Source organism: Pipra filicauda, unplaced genomic scaffold (assembly GCF_003945595.2).
Source record: "Pipra filicauda isolate LSUMZ 115617 unplaced genomic scaffold, ASM394559v2 scaffold300_size901280_pilon, whole genome shotgun sequence".
NCBI lineage: Eukaryota > Metazoa > Chordata > Aves > Passeriformes > Pipridae > Pipra > Pipra filicauda.
The window spans coordinates 657,232-672,632 of NW_024104422.1; the positions used below are offsets into that span (position 1 = coordinate 657,232).

The following is a 15,401-nucleotide window of genomic DNA, read 5'->3' on the forward strand; positions in this document are numbered from 1 at the left end:
TCTGATTGCTACTTGATCACTGTGTTTTGCAGTAATTATATAAATCACCAGCCTGGTTTGGGTGGTATTTAGTGGTAGGTGGCATGAATACATTGACATTCTCAGCTTGTGCATTGCTGTCTGCTTCAGCAGTCATGTTCTGTTTGTACAGCTTCCATCACTATCATTTGTGTACCCAAGTGCTATTTTTTTGAGTTATATGTTAAAGTTCTGAATGTTAATGGAGTGCATGAATGTTTGACCAATTAACCTTAACATTGATGGGAAAAATACCCAACTACCTTCTTTCTCTCTTGAAAAATTTACCAGCACAAAATTCAACCAACACAAAGCCAAAAATTCCTTGTTAGTCCCTAAAAAGATTCTTAACTTTTATACCACATGTAAGTATTGAACAATACTTTTCTTTAATTTGACCAAATCTGTCTGCTAACACAGTGATAGTGATGATTTTTCATAGAATCGTAGAATGGATTGGGTTGGAAGTGACCTGAAAGATCATCTAGTTTCAACTCCTTGCCATGGGCAGGGACACCTTCCACTGTCCCAGGTTGCTCAGAGCCCCATCCAACCTGGCCTTGGACACTTCCAGGGATGGGGCAGCCACAGCTTCTCTGGGCAACCTGTGCCAGGGCCTTACCACCCCCACAGAGAAGAATTTCTTCCTAATATCCAATCTAAACCTTCTCTCTGTCAGTTTGAAGCCATTCCCCCTCGTCCTGTCACTCCAGGCCCTTGGAAATAGTCTCTCTCCATGTTTCTTGTGGGCTCCCTTCAGGTCCTGGAAGGCCACAGTTGGGTCACCCCGAAGCCTTCTAAGTTCATCAGTGAGAACTCGGGAATTAATTAGTTAAGCTTTGGAAGATGTTTGAATTGAAATCAGTCTTGGTAGTTCATTTCAGCAGTGGATGTGAACTGAAAGTGTCCCCTTCTGGCATTCTAATACATCCATTTGGAGATTTCCTCCAGATCCTTTGAATTCTTCTGTTTCTGAGCATGTGTTTTCTTAGTAATAAAAGTTTATGCAACCTATAGTCTGCTTTAACTGAAGTCAATTAGTTTTATAAACATTTTAACATTCTGTAAAGACCATAAAGGTTTTTTGGATCATCCTTCATTCACATATCAGAATTTTATATATATATATATAAGTGTATAGTTAAATATATAATACCTTTCTTTGAAAAGCTTTGTATATCTTGAGTTACTTTCATTAGCTGAGTAACTTAGCCCACATTTTTGTAAAAGGAACTGCAATTTGACTATAAATATATCAAAATGCCACAGAATTCAGGGCTACAAGTCAAAAATGCTGATCAGTTTGTAAAATCTAAATCAGACCCTCCATGAAACCTAGGGAAGGACCTCTGTGGTAGCAGAAGAATTTCCAGAAATTCACCACAGTCTTTTTCCAAGTTGCAGTTTGTTCTGATGTTGCCAGACAGCTAAGAAGAGATGGGAAAGGCAGGAAATCTTTTTGGATTTAATCACAATGCTGATTTGGAAAAGCAACTTCACAATGGAAAATATTTTTATATTTTAAATCAGAAACACAAAATTATACAAGATACATGATAGATCATATTTGCATTAAATCGGATTGTCTTCATCATGAATGAAGATAACCCTTGATTTTGGAATCTGGTGGTCAGAATCCTACTTCCTAGACATTTTTTTTTTAATATATATCCAAACTAGAATATTTGCTGATTTTAGTACCATTTGTTGAGGTCCTGGGAACTTGACTGCTGTACTTGAGATCAATAGATATAGCTTTTAAAGGACCATCTTTCTATTTTCTTATATTAGAAAGCTTTTCCTTCATTTTTGCTTTCAAAAGATGTTTGACAGTGGGCAGTGCTTATGTTTACCCTTGAAGACAGTCGAATTCTATCATAAAATACCCATTGTTTTGCATTTAACTTGATCATTTAAAAAAAAAAACTTCTTAACTGAGATCTTCCAGTTCTAGCCCTTGCATCCTCTGTGTGAAAAAGTTCTTATTTAGGTCCCTTGGTGTGTTGTAGGACTTGTAAATTATGAAGATTTTGGGTAATGTGTGGAGATGAGGACTTGGGTGAAGGACTGTATGCACTTCTAAATGAGTGGATGATGAGGTGGTTATGCAAAGCATATAGATGAGCAAGGTAGCAGTTGGATCCAAGTGAAGGTCTTTTTTCATCTGTCATGTAACTGAAGTACAAATAGATAAATCATTTTGTCTTTTGGCTGCTGGTTGATCATAAAATCAGCACATCTCTCTTACAAGGCTGGCCAGTGAAATATACCCACTTTCCTGCTGTGTGGAACCCTCTATTGCTTCATACTGATGGGCTTTTAGGGTTTGATCACACTGACTTGCTTTACCCAAGTCTGTCCTTTAAAACTAACACCATACCTTTGGTTTTGCAAAGCTTTTATTGCTATTTTACAAGTAAAGGCAATATAGCAACATAATGGTTTTTTTTTTCTCTTTTTAAATCAACATTTCTTCTATATTCTAGTACCAGTTGAAAGATGGATGATGATGACTTTGGAGGATTTGAGGTATGTTATTTGAATTACTTTATTTGGAAAAAAAGCTTATTTTTAACTATTTATATGGAAATTGATTGTAAATGATTGTAAATGTTTTGTAAAATTTTTCTAATCATTTCTTCTTGTTCCTAGGCAGCAGAGAGTTATGAGTTTGGAAATGGTGAAAAGCAGACCACATCCCCTGCTATTGCTTGGGCAGCATTTCCTACAGGTATTGATAAAATCACTGTAAAAAAATCTTAATATTGTATTGCTGTTCTTATGTATTCACTGTAAAAACTAGTGCCCAGAAGGGTGTATATACACAATAAAAGAATAGCCAGAAGTGAAAAGTTGAGCATGAGAATGTTCCTGAGTAATTATTTTGGGCAGCTGCACTTCTCAAAGTAAAGTTTTCTTGAGGAATGAAAGAGAAGTACAGTTTATCCAGCTGAAAAGAAACAGATCTTCTTTATTCAAAGGATATCCTTTACTTTGGTGTGTGGAAGATCTGTTGCAAATTGTGGAAAAAAACCCCAAAAAGTAAACTTGAAAATAGGACTATGATAGAGTCTTCTACGTTCTTTGGGGAAGGAGGGATGGATGAGAATCGTCTTTTTTACTTAAGCAGTTTATAAAGTTAAAAAATATATTACATAACCTTTATCTCAAGAAGAAGTAGAAACATTATGGAGCTACTTGTATTAATTTATACAAATGCCTGTGGCCCATATGAATTTTAAGAAATTAATGTAAGTTCATTGATGTACAGTATCAGTAGAACTAGAAGATTGAGGAGATGTTACTGATTGGCAGTTGATTTTGTTGTGGTCTAGATTTTGCTGTTTTCACAAAGAGAAACATCATTTTAGCAGCATTAGGGTGAAAACCAACACAGTTTATTATTTGTTCAGGAACTAATGATTTGTACCTGCTATTGCATTATTATGCAGAATAAATTAAACAAAGTAAGGCACGAATTTTTCTCAATATGAGTTCTCCATAAGTCATGTTCTTAGAATGTTTTTACTGATTTATTTCTGGCACTACTGGCTTTCATCCATTACAGAATAATTGCCTTTATGTGTCATTGAAATAAAGGAAAACATAATGATGAAACTATATTTTTTCAAATAGCTTTATTATTCATGTTGTCATTTTGACTATTATTACTTCTTAAATTCAATAGCATATTTGGATGTGCTTAGTAAATTAAATCCAATATAACTGTGCAGTGTCTGCCTCATGAAGTCTATTTTAAATCTTATAAGGTGTGTAGAATTCAAATTATTTGTACTAACACAGAAGTTTTTTGTATGATTGTAAGTGACAGAGAAGTCTTAAGGTAAGTTATACCAAGGTATTTTAAGTTTGTCAAAATTAAAAGAAAAACACTTTTATTCAGAATATTTTATTACTGCAAAATCTTTAGATGACTTTTTCATGCAAATGTTGCTGTGAATAAATTAATTTATTGCAAGAGGCAAGATTTTAATAGTCTTGGTCGAAATGCTTCTTAGGCATTGACTTGTAAATTAATGTTTTTAGTAACAGAAATAACTGAATTGTCTGCGCAAGCTATTTATATATGAGATGTTCTTGTCTTACCCCAGAAATTTCTCGGTAAGGTTTGCTGAAAAATTCAAATGTATTATGGTGCTATTGAGATGATTTTGATAAATTCGAGGTGTGATGCCGTTATATACACACAAGATGTTGTGAGCTCTCTGGAAGAGGAGTACATTACTCATCTCATGACTTTCCTACATATCTGATGTTTCTAAGTTGTAAACCAAAGCACTGAAGCCTGTGGCAGTATTTCTCAGTGTGCAGGCAGAAATCAGAGATTATTTCTAAGGCCAGTTTGACCAATGAACAATAAGTTTATTTGGAATTTCCTCAGGACTATCAGACTTTGACTTGCTTACTGAAGAAGTTGGAGGAGATATATCACACCAGGGCAGGGTACTGTGTAAGAGTATTTTGTTGTTATGATCAGAATGACTGTGTGTCACAGCAGTGGAGCAGCACTGAAGAGGAGAGAATCCTTTAAGTGGTTCTGAAAACCCAATAACCATGTTGGATGTGCTTCAGGAGTGTTGTTTCAGAGTGGTGTTAGCCTGGTCCTGTGGGCTTGAGCTCCCAGTAGCTGTTGGGAGTCAATCAGGTAGTTTCATCAGAGGCAAGTTTTTGTTTCAGGGGTTGTGAAACTGTTCCATTTTGGTAACTAAGGTGTGGTGAGCAGGAATGACTTAGGGGTCGTCTCTATAAGCGAATTTTGAGCTGTACTAAAATGCTAATGCAATTCACCAGTATATACACAAGAGGAATGAATTAAGAGAGCTTGAATTACAGCCGTAGCACGTGTAATTCTAGGAATGTCTAATTTACGAATATTTAACATTGCTGAAAAATGAAAAGGATTTGTAAAAAAGATGTTTGATTGATACAATGGAGAGTTGCCACCTTTTCTTGTTTTCTGCAAGGTCATGTATTTAGTTTAAAATTTTAAACCCCGATGTTCAGAGGTGGTCACCACTTGTTACTCCTCATTTCCTAGGCTTCATTTTGACAACTTAAGAGGTGGAGATTTTGTTTCTTTTTTTTCCCGTCAAGTTGCCAAGCATTCATTACTATAACTAGAATCCCTGAAAGCTCAATTTGATTGTAGAAGATTCCAGATTATTACCTGAAAAATGGAGTCTTATGTCTAGTATTGGATACCCGAAAATATGTGAATACCAAAAGTTTTAATTTCAGTGAGTCTCCATTTTTCATATGTACCCAGTCTCAGTTTCTGTTTTCACTTTTGTGATAAATTATTTATATGTGAACTATGCCTGAGCTATGGTGATCCTCACTAAAGGGTGAGCACTGACATCCAAAGGAACAGTGTCATGTCAGATTTCCATGTGAGTTGACAGTTTTAGTAAGAGAATCGCTTGCCTGCTCAGTGAGAAATTGCCTGGTACATTATTTTAGTTGTTTTTCCATCAGATGGGGATTGATTTAAAATTGAGATTCGGGGTATTAAATGATAGCATAAAGCAGAGACTTTAATGTTTGTTTAGAAACAAAAAGATTATCTATGTCACTTCACTGCCACCTGAACTAACTGAGTAGGTAATTGTTATGAGAAGCTGCCTTTAAAAGCAGACATTTGGATTGGGAGGGGAGTTTTACTGATATAGTGCATAAAGGAAGCTGAAAAAGTCCCATTTCCAATTCTGAGGAAGAGTTTTGTGTTAAAGGTGCAGTTGTGTCCCAGATCTGGTTTTTGGTCCTGGTTACTGAAATTGGTTCCTCTTCTGTTTGCTGTACTGTCCTCTAGGCCTTTCAGCCAAGTTTCCATTTTCTGCTGCACTGTGATTTTTTGGGGTTTTTTTTTGGTGTTTCCTTTTTTTTTTTTGGCCATATGTCCCAATCTACTATCACTGCAATTAGCATACTCATATTTTTCTGCCTCACAGTCCATTTTCTTTCTTTTTAGTAGGCGAGGTTTGCATGTTCCTCTATGTTATACCTGAATCCTAGAATTGGAGAGTAAAGAAGATGGGACTGGATCCACAGATTGATGTGTCCTTTTGAATTGTCCTTTAGGCCAATGTTTGTGCTGTGTACTTGTGCAGCATTCAACAGTGATATGAGGAGGTTGAGCCTTGTCCGGGCTAGTGGCATCTTCTACATTTTACCAGAGTTGTATTGATGATGTGAGCTGCTTTTCCTAAAACAATTGCATATACTTTTTTTGCCTTCTGCAAAGGCACACCTGTAGCTGAACATATCAAAGTTTGCAGGACTTTGCTGTTAAATTAAAAATGTATGCCAAGCTTTCTCATCTCCTTTCTGTTTATTTAGTCTATTTAGTTTATGTCCTTCATAAGAGCGCTCAAGTTTCTGTTGTGCTGGGTTGATAATGATGATCCACTGTTCAGGATTTTTATGGCATAACTGGAAATTGGTATGGAAGAGCTCTCAGTCCAGTATTAATTCCACTGAAGTTTTATTAGCTAGAGAGTTATTTACCTCGTTATCTTTTTATATCATATAACATATAAAACTGCTTGGTAAGTTTTTTTTAAGTGTGTCTTGGTTTGTTTGTGTTTTCTAAGACAGTTGAGGATTTTTTAACTTCAGAATTTATGAAACTTAGGAAACTGTAAGCATGGTTTTTACACTTGACTTAGACTGATTAAAGATCATGCGGAAGCTGAAAGGTTGTGTGAATTGAAAGAAACAAAGTTGAAATGGATCCTTTTGATAGCAGTTGTCTTCTAAAACCTCTGTGTAAATTACAAGTCTAAATTTAGGGTGACTACGATTTTGAATGTCCTCAAGTTGATACTACTCAAAACCACAGGCACTTTGTATGGAATTATTCTTCAGTGCAGTTAGATTATATGAGGTACATAACATTACATTAGTATGACTACACTTGTTGCACAGACTCCAGAAACAGTTAATTTTTGAGTGCTTCTTCATATTGTGTGTGCTTTCTATTTCTAGTACCTGAAGTCCACAGATCTCCTGATGTTCTTCTGGAGCACTCTGTGCCTTCTTCCTGCCTGGCTCCTTCTGACTCATTCATTTTATCAAGTGATAATGTGGCAACAGCTGTTCAAACAGCCAACAGTGTGATAAATCCAGCTGTTCTTGAAGAACAGGTAAACCCACAACTTTTGAGCTTCAGTATGGGAACTCACGTATTTAATATGTTAGCATTGTATCTTTTCTGTGCACATTTAGGTTGAAATGCCTTCTAAGGGCAAAAGCTCCTTGGATTTCTGTGACGAAGACTTTGAAGTAAAATAATTTTAAAATTGTTTATAAGACCTACAACTGGGAGACACTGCACTGTACTTTGGTATGAACTGTAAGAGAGACAAGTGTGTTAGAGTTATTAAAACTTACAGGCATGCTGATAGTGCTAGGCATGCATGTAGGAAACAACACCAGGAAGGTTCTTTCAAAAAAGTTTGTTCCTGTTAAAACTGTAAAGATTATAGCTGTACATATATGCTATACTTGTATATTTTCTTGTGATTTTAGGATTAGAGAATTAACATTTAATCTTTACTTATAATTAAATTTATTTTTATTTTATTTTAATTTATTTTTCCCCCATTACTTTTAAAGTTGGTTTTTTTAATATTTTTTTGTGTGATCTGACATTATCCTAGTTGTGCAATCTTAATCTCTCTTTGTGGCTGCACTACTGCTGAAAAATTATCTTTATTTCTTTTTTAGGGGTAAAGGTTTTAGCTTTTGACTAAACTATTAGATGAGCATGGAAGGGAAAAAAAAAGTTTTGCCTGGAGATTAGCAGAGGAATGCTGGATTGCTGCAGATGAGAATTATATAGATTTACCCTCTCAAGTGAATCTTTCATTGCCACTGATTGCAGTGACACCTATTTGAACAAGTTTATTGATTATAAACTTCCTTGTTTCAGGATGTATAGTAGTACATACTTGAATTAGAAAGTACTTTTGCCTCATTGTGAACTAATCAGTACTTTGGGCTAATTTGCAAACCTTCCTTTGTTTCTTATCCTTCAAGTAGTCTCATCAAGTCTAGGGCTACTCATGGTGAAAACTCAATTTCACCGTTAAGTCAGATTTCCATTGTCTGACCATCTATAAGCATTTCTTTAGAACTATACAGAGAACTTGTACAAAATACTTGTTTTGCTTAAACTGAGTCTTTTTTTTTTTTTTCCTTTGAGGAGCATCTGTATGTTTACATTTCCAGAAAGACTGGCTAGTACAGCTCCAATCGTCCAGTCTTAGGAATGAATTAGTTACTGTTTTGTATTTGTTCCCAGCCTAATGTTCTGAGGAAAGCCTATAAAAAGCAAAGAGATGTGCCCAGATGCAAATGATGTCAAAGAAATTTTCTTAGAAATCCAAAAGTTGTGGATTTTTTTCTTGAGAGGGAGGAGTGTTTATTTTATTTTTTTTGACTGATACCAACCACAGTAATTTTCTGTGTTGAAGGCTCTTCTTCTGCCTCTCTGACAGAGTTTGGATCAGTAAATTTCTATTACTGGTAGAATGACCAAGACATGCTTTCCTTTAGCCACCACAGGTCCAAGTCCTACCCTTTTTGATTTTGGCTAACAGTGCATCCTCTCTTGGCTAGCAATTTTAGCTTTTGTGTTCTCTGGAAAGAGCACTTGGGATATTCCAGAATACTAAGATTTATTTTTTAAAACTAAAAATTAACTTACTTGGGTAATCTTAATGAAAAATAAGAAATACACTTTTTTACTTCTGACTATGTATTTGTATAAATTCTAGTTGTAGGCCATGTTTCAGTTTTTCTTGTCTTGTTCTGTTCAGCTACTGACATACCCATGGTTCCATAAAGTCTCTCTTTAGTGCAGGAAGTAGTACAGACTAAAAAATATATTAATAAGTTTTACTAAAGGGAGAAAAGGAGTTCAGAGCATGTCCTTTAACATTATTTTAGAGATCAGACTTTGCACTTAGGATTAAACAAGAAGGAAAACGGTGGGCATAAAATTATAATAAAATATACCTGTTCGAGGGGAATGTTAGGAGAACTGTATTCTTTTATATCTGTATCTCCAGGGACTCTTGAGGTTTCATGTAATAAAAAAGCTTCACCATTTTAGGTTCTACGCTCACAATTTTTGGCGATGCCAAACTCTAATCTTTAGGACTCGGAAATAGAATTAGCACATTTGGCTTCTCTTTGCCAAGGAGAATTCAGAGCACAAACTGCAGTTTCTTATGTGTTCCTGTGCAGTCAAGATCTCAGCTGCTTTTGTTTGTTACTTTCTTTGAATTATTTGAGAGATAGTAATTTATTGAAAAGTCAATACATTATCTGAGTGGGATAAAAGGTGTTAGGGAAGTGGATTAAATCAGATCAATCAAACCTCTCCTTAATAAACACATTGAGATGTTCCTTTTACCACCCTTACCCAAACCTCAAGTGTGTTTGGCTTTCAAATTGTTGAAAAAGTGGTAGCTGAATTAATTTACCAACTTTTTCCTTTGAAGTTCCTTGGCTGCAAAATAAACAAGTTTTTGCCCCCTCCTTTTTATTATTTTTTTTTAAGAGGGAAAATAAAAAGCACTGGGTTTTTTTAATTATACCACAAAGTATTTTGAACCTCACCTAATTTATTTTGTGCTTTTCTGAAAATATAGGCTTATTATCAGTGTTTCATCTGGTTTACATTGTGGATTCTAGAAACCTCTATTTCAGTTCTTGTGCTTCTACGCTTTACTGAAATAGCATTAACTAAATGTTGTAAACATCTCCCAATTACTCTTATTTTGTTAATCTATCCTCAAGATGAGATTAAAAAAACCTTTTATTCCCTTTCTGTGACTGCTGTTTGCAGCCTGCATTGGGTGAAAGCATGGAGTGACTTATCCAAGGAGAGTTTGTTTCCCTGTAAACCTGATGTACTGAAATTACTCACTTTTCTCCTGTGGATTAGATTCAAGCAGATATTCCAGTCGCCTCTTCAAATGTAATTGAGGGCAAGACTTTAGTTACATCAACCACTGCTTTGATTGATGCTGAGACACAGAGAACAAATGAAGCGAAGAGCTGCCTTCAACAAGCTGTTGCAAACCTAGAAATCAAGCTTTGCACTGCTGAAGAAGAAAAATTGAAAATTAAAAAGGTGTGAATAGTTTTTTTTTTTATTAGAACAGTTGGCATTTGTATGGGATTAAAATATGGTTGGAGCTGGCAGAGATTTGAAATTCATTTTTTGGTAGAAATTAGCCAAAATCCAGAGAAATTGACCCAATTTAGACTCATGTAATCATAGAATTATTAAAGTTGGAAAAGACCTCCAAGATCATCGAGTCCAACCTTTAACCAAACACCACCTTGTCAACTAGACCAGAGCACTGAGTGCCAGTTGTTCCTTTACCAACTCCAGGGATGGTGATGCCATCACCCCCCTGGGCAGCCCCTTCCAATGCATGACCACCCTTTCTGTGAGGAAATTCTTCTTAATGTCCAACCTGAACCTCCCCTGGCACAGCTTGAGGCCATTTCCTCTTATCCTGTCACTTGTTCCCTGGGAGCAGAGCCCGACCCCCAGCCTCCTGTCAGGGAGTTGCAGAGAGTGAGAAGGTCCCCCCTGAGCCTCCTTTTCTCCAGGCTGAGTCCCCCCAGCTCCCTCAGCTGCTCCTCACAGCTGACTTGTGCTCCAGACCCTTCCCCAGCTCCATTGCCTGTCCCTGGACACGCTCCAGAGACTGGCCAGAGCTGAACATAGGACTTCCTTTTTTTCATGTCTGGTGTCTATTTTAGGCTAAATTTTTCTAAATTTTCAAGATTTTATTTTTTTTTGTTTGAGGGATAAAAAAATAAAAGAAAAAAAAAACGGACAAGTGTTCTTAGCATGGAGCCATGTGGTTTTGGTTTGTTTGTTTTTTTTTTTTCTGGGAGCTCTGGTAGCTAAATTCTTCATATTCCTTCCAACAGGAATATAATAAGAGCACCAAGCAGTGTTATGTCTGACACATCTGAGTTGGCAAAAGGTCACTGAGGCATGGGAGAGTGAGTTTAGTTTCTGCCATTCTTAATACTGTTTCTTGATAGCTCTCAAGGTTTGCTGGGGAAGGAGGAAACAGCTTGTTGGAAACGACAGTGAGGTTGAGGAACTGGAGCCAAAGATGAGGAGGACTGCAATGGGCTGGTTTTGCTGGGAATTAAGTGTATAGAGGGAAGTTGGGAGGGAAGGATGAATACAGACTGTAAGAGGAGATAGGTTGAGAGCTAAACTCTGAATTGAAGAGGTAATCCATAATCTGTTTCTATCTCTACAGTGGAATCAGAGACTTATAATCTCTTGAACTGTTTTTATGATTTTGTCCCAAAGCAGGGCTGAACTAAGCAGACCTGCTCTTTGTGTCCTACTTATGACCCTCTCAGTTGTGCCTTTGTTTGAATAGCTTTGCTGTGACCTGGCAGGTCGTTTGTTTCTATAGTGGCTTCCTGCACAGCTTCAAGAAGTTGTTCTGGAGCAATTGAAAGGGTGCCAACAACTTATGTATAATAGGAATGAGTTTAGTGGGAACAACGGCTGCATTAAGGAAAAATAGTGAACAATTTTGAAGTTTATTGACAGCAGTGTTATTCTCCTTCCTCTCTCTTGGTTCATGTTGGGCAGGCTTCCAGACTGGCTCTCTGCAAGATACCAGGATATTTTAAGATTTTATTAATTTTGGAGATGTAGATAGAGATCTACATAGGATTTCTGCCTTTTTAGTGAAAACATTTACTAACAGTACATTTAATATGCTGTTTTTGAAGTGTAGAAAGACAGAGCAAGATACTAAAAATGTGGAAATAATTGGACTAGAATAGAATAGTTGCAATGGGAAGGGATCTATAACAACAGGTCCAGCTGCCTGTGCCCTTCAGGGCTGACCAAAAGTTATTGAGGGCATTGTCCAAATGCCTCTGAAACATTTACAGGTTTGGGGCATTGACCACATCTCTGGAACCCTGTTCCAGTGCTTGGCTGCCTGTTGGTAAAGAAATGCTTCACAGTGTTCAGTCTAAAACTCACCTGATGCCACTTTGAGCCATTCCCATACATCCTGTCACTGGATACCAGGGAGAAGAGACCAGCACCTCCCTCTCCACTTCCTCTCCTCAGGAAGCTGTGGAGAGCGAGGAGGACACCCCTTAATCTCCTTCTCTCCCAGACAATCCCAGTGACCTTGGCCACTTCCCACAGGACATTCCTCATACATAGGACATGCCTTGGCTTTTATAAATGCCTTAAACTTCTTTAAAATATTGTCTCAATCTAAAAACTGCAATGAGAGTTTTCTTGCACAACCCTTAATCTCTGTGTAAATTACAATATAAAGTGTCATAACACTTCAGAAATTAAATTAGTTGGAATTATTAACTGAATCTGTGTTTTCACAATCCTCAAATGTTTGTAATTTCATGTATTTTATTTTTCAAACATTATAGGAATTAGAATATTTGCTGGAAAAACATAGTGTTTTAGAAATGGATTTCCTGAAGGAAAAAAAAGAAAAAGTACCACATCAAGATCATTACAAGACACTCCAGGTAATTTCTTTCTTGTAGTATCTTACTTTGTTTTTCAGGGGGGTTTTGTATAGAGTATGTTTATGTCCAACAAATATTTTTTTAAGTATCTATAGTCCTGCTCCAAAGCCCTTTGAATTTAAAGAATTTCTAAGGTTTTAAGATCAGAGTCTGATTCTTGACATTACTGGGAATACAGGTTTAAAACCTCTCTTGCCTAAGTACATTATTGTAACTGGGATCACTCATCCTTCTTATGATATATTTCATAAAATGGATGAAAAGAAAAACACTTTGTATGATGAATGTGTTTAACAGCATGACTTAGGGTGTTCTGAAGTAGCCAATTATTTGTGATGCGTCACCTAATCTGAATATGGACCAGTTTGTGTTGCATAATAAAAACCTGTAAAGTGTCATTAGATGCTAGACAATGCAATTAAAATTGCTTCCATTTTTAAAGTTAACATCATTCATTAAATACATGTGTGAAATCACATACAAGACAGATTTTCCATTGAAGTTTTCAGTCATCTCCCAGTGTTATAGCAGGTCAAACAAAATTTCAACATTTCAGAAATTTCTGTTGGTAATTCAGCTTCACTTAATTTTTTTTTTGCTGCTGGGGATGGTTTTTAATTGCTACTGCATTGTTTCCTTTTTCTACTTTTGGGTTGCTCTAGTAATTTGTATTGAATTCCTGGTGGCAGTACATCTTAGGATTTACAGTAATAAAATCATGTAGTACTGATTTTTCATTTTTTATGTGTAACATCTTACAGAAAGAAATGTTTGCTTAGCTATGATATAAAAGTAAGGTTTGCTTAAAAACCTCCTGATTTGCTTAAAAACCTGCTGATACTGGCTAATGTTTTTGATCATCATGAACAATAGTGGATTTGATGTTTTAATGCTTTTACTCTGCTCTTCAAGCAGAAGTACTTAAATAGTGGAAATGTTACTGAGGTTTACAAGTATCAGTCTGTCATAACTCTTTCAGTCAGGTACTACGGTTTTCAAAAACAGCAATAAAAGAGTCATAACCTTTAATTTACTCTGTAGAAATGCTCAAGCACTTCCTCTTGTTGCCTTCTGGATACAGACAGAATCAAATCAGAGCAGGAAAGTCAGTCATGCTTCTGAGAGCTGACTGTTAAAGTTGCTTTCATGAGACCTGAATATTGGATGTCTTCTTTTAGTACAGCTTGAAGTTTCTTTTGTCTTGCTCCTTTGGCTCCTGCAACACGAGGGTCAGCACCTGTGGCCACACACTGAGCAGATCTGGCAGCTCCCTAGAACAGATGTCTGTCTTGCTGGCTTTTCCTTTCCCAGTAGAAACAGCTGGATATTAGTGCTGTTGACTTGAAAAGCTTAAAAGCAGACTGCAGTGGTGACTCTGGCATGGCTTTGGGAACTCTCAGGATAAGGTTTCCAACAGAACTGATTTTGGCATCCAAAGCTGTAGGTGTGCACTGACTTAATTCCTTTTAAATTAAATTGCTATGTTAATATTTGAGTATAATGACTAAAACAAAGGCCTCAGGAGATGGTTCTAACTGGCTTTTACATGAACATTCATTATTTCGTTCATCTTTATATTTACTAATTAACTGACTCCCAGCACTTGTGACAAAGGGAATTCTCAAAAGCTGCTTTGGAGATAATAGAGCCAGTCAGTTAATTGCATTTTTAACAAGGTCTCATATTTAGATAAGACTCTTTTCTTTTCTGTGAATTTATTATGCTTAGTTCTGAGAGAAGATTTCATTAATCTTTGTCAACTAAGCCAGTAATTTTTTTTTCATCTTTTTCTACTGATTTCTACCTCAGTCAAGGATGACAATTTTGTTTTCAGGGTTTTGTTGTCACAAAATTGCTTCAATAAAATATGTTTTCAGGGGTTTTTTTTGATATGGAATCATAGAATCAGAGAATGGCTTGAGTTGGAAGAATTGTAACTAATAGTCATAATTATTATTCCTAATCATGGGAGGCAGAATTCCAAGTCTTTGGTATAGTGTTAGCATTTAACCAATGGATGACAATGGAACATTGCCACATTTGTACTTGTGTAAAACCAAAAAGTAAAAAGTTCTGTGTTTCATCTAAATAAAATTAGCTTTTAAAAAATCAGGATTGAACAGACCACATAGTATTTTCACATTCTTAATGTCGTTTCCATATGTTACTACAACAACCAGAAACAGTAAAGGGGCAGCAGTGGGTTCATAAATAGAATAAACAAATTGGTATTAACTAGTATTACAGAGTTATTTGGATATTTAATGCAATGGTCTCTTTGAGATCTTGAACTCATATAAGCTAGTAAAATTGGAGTTATGATTCCCACATTCCTGATTCAGTGTTTGTAGTATTTAAGAGGCAAAATAACATACTTTATTTCTAACTTCTTTGCTTACGAATTGGAGCTGAGTTAAAATTGCTGTGGGAAGTGTAATTTTAGGGGTTTTGACTTGTGTGCAGCGTTGCAACCATAAAGTTGCCATGTTAACCTTATAATTCCTTGCTTGTTTTAGACAGGAAGGAAGCAGGTGCAAATGTGTCTGACTTTTATATTTTCTTTGTTGGTGTGTCAGTCGCTTTTTTGATCACATGGTCATATATATATGTTCATCCCAACTTTTAACACCAGCTCCTCTAGATGTGAGGTGCTACATATTTTCAAGACATTTAGAGCTAGTAGATAATAAATGTTTTTGACTATAATGCAGAATTAGTGGTCATTTTAATCCTATAAGTCTGAAATTTTGCTGTAGCCACATTACAATATGTTATAGAAATGAACAAAGGCTGCATTT

The 15,401-nt window shown here is 36.1% G+C and overlaps 1 protein-coding gene across 3 annotated transcripts in view; it reads left to right on the top strand.

The window, feature by feature from the left end:
- The window catches only part of CCDC91 (coiled-coil domain containing 91), a 120,682-nt gene that overhangs the window by 26,001 nt on the left and 79,280 nt on the right, over positions 1-15,401 (top strand). For all 3 annotated transcript variants that reach the window (XR_005564277.1, XM_027715904.2, XM_039383287.1), the window contains exons 2-6: positions 2,505-2,547; positions 2,671-2,749; positions 7,024-7,181; positions 9,992-10,180; positions 12,502-12,603. Coding sequence is in view for 2 of the 3 variants with exons in the window: in XM_027715904.2 (XP_027571705.1) it covers positions 2,518-2,547; positions 2,671-2,749; positions 7,024-7,181; positions 9,992-10,180; positions 12,502-12,603 (558 nt within the window). In the remaining variant the exon portion in view is untranslated. The remainder of the gene's footprint in view (positions 1-2,504; positions 2,548-2,670; positions 2,750-7,023; positions 7,182-9,991; positions 10,181-12,501; positions 12,604-15,401) is intronic.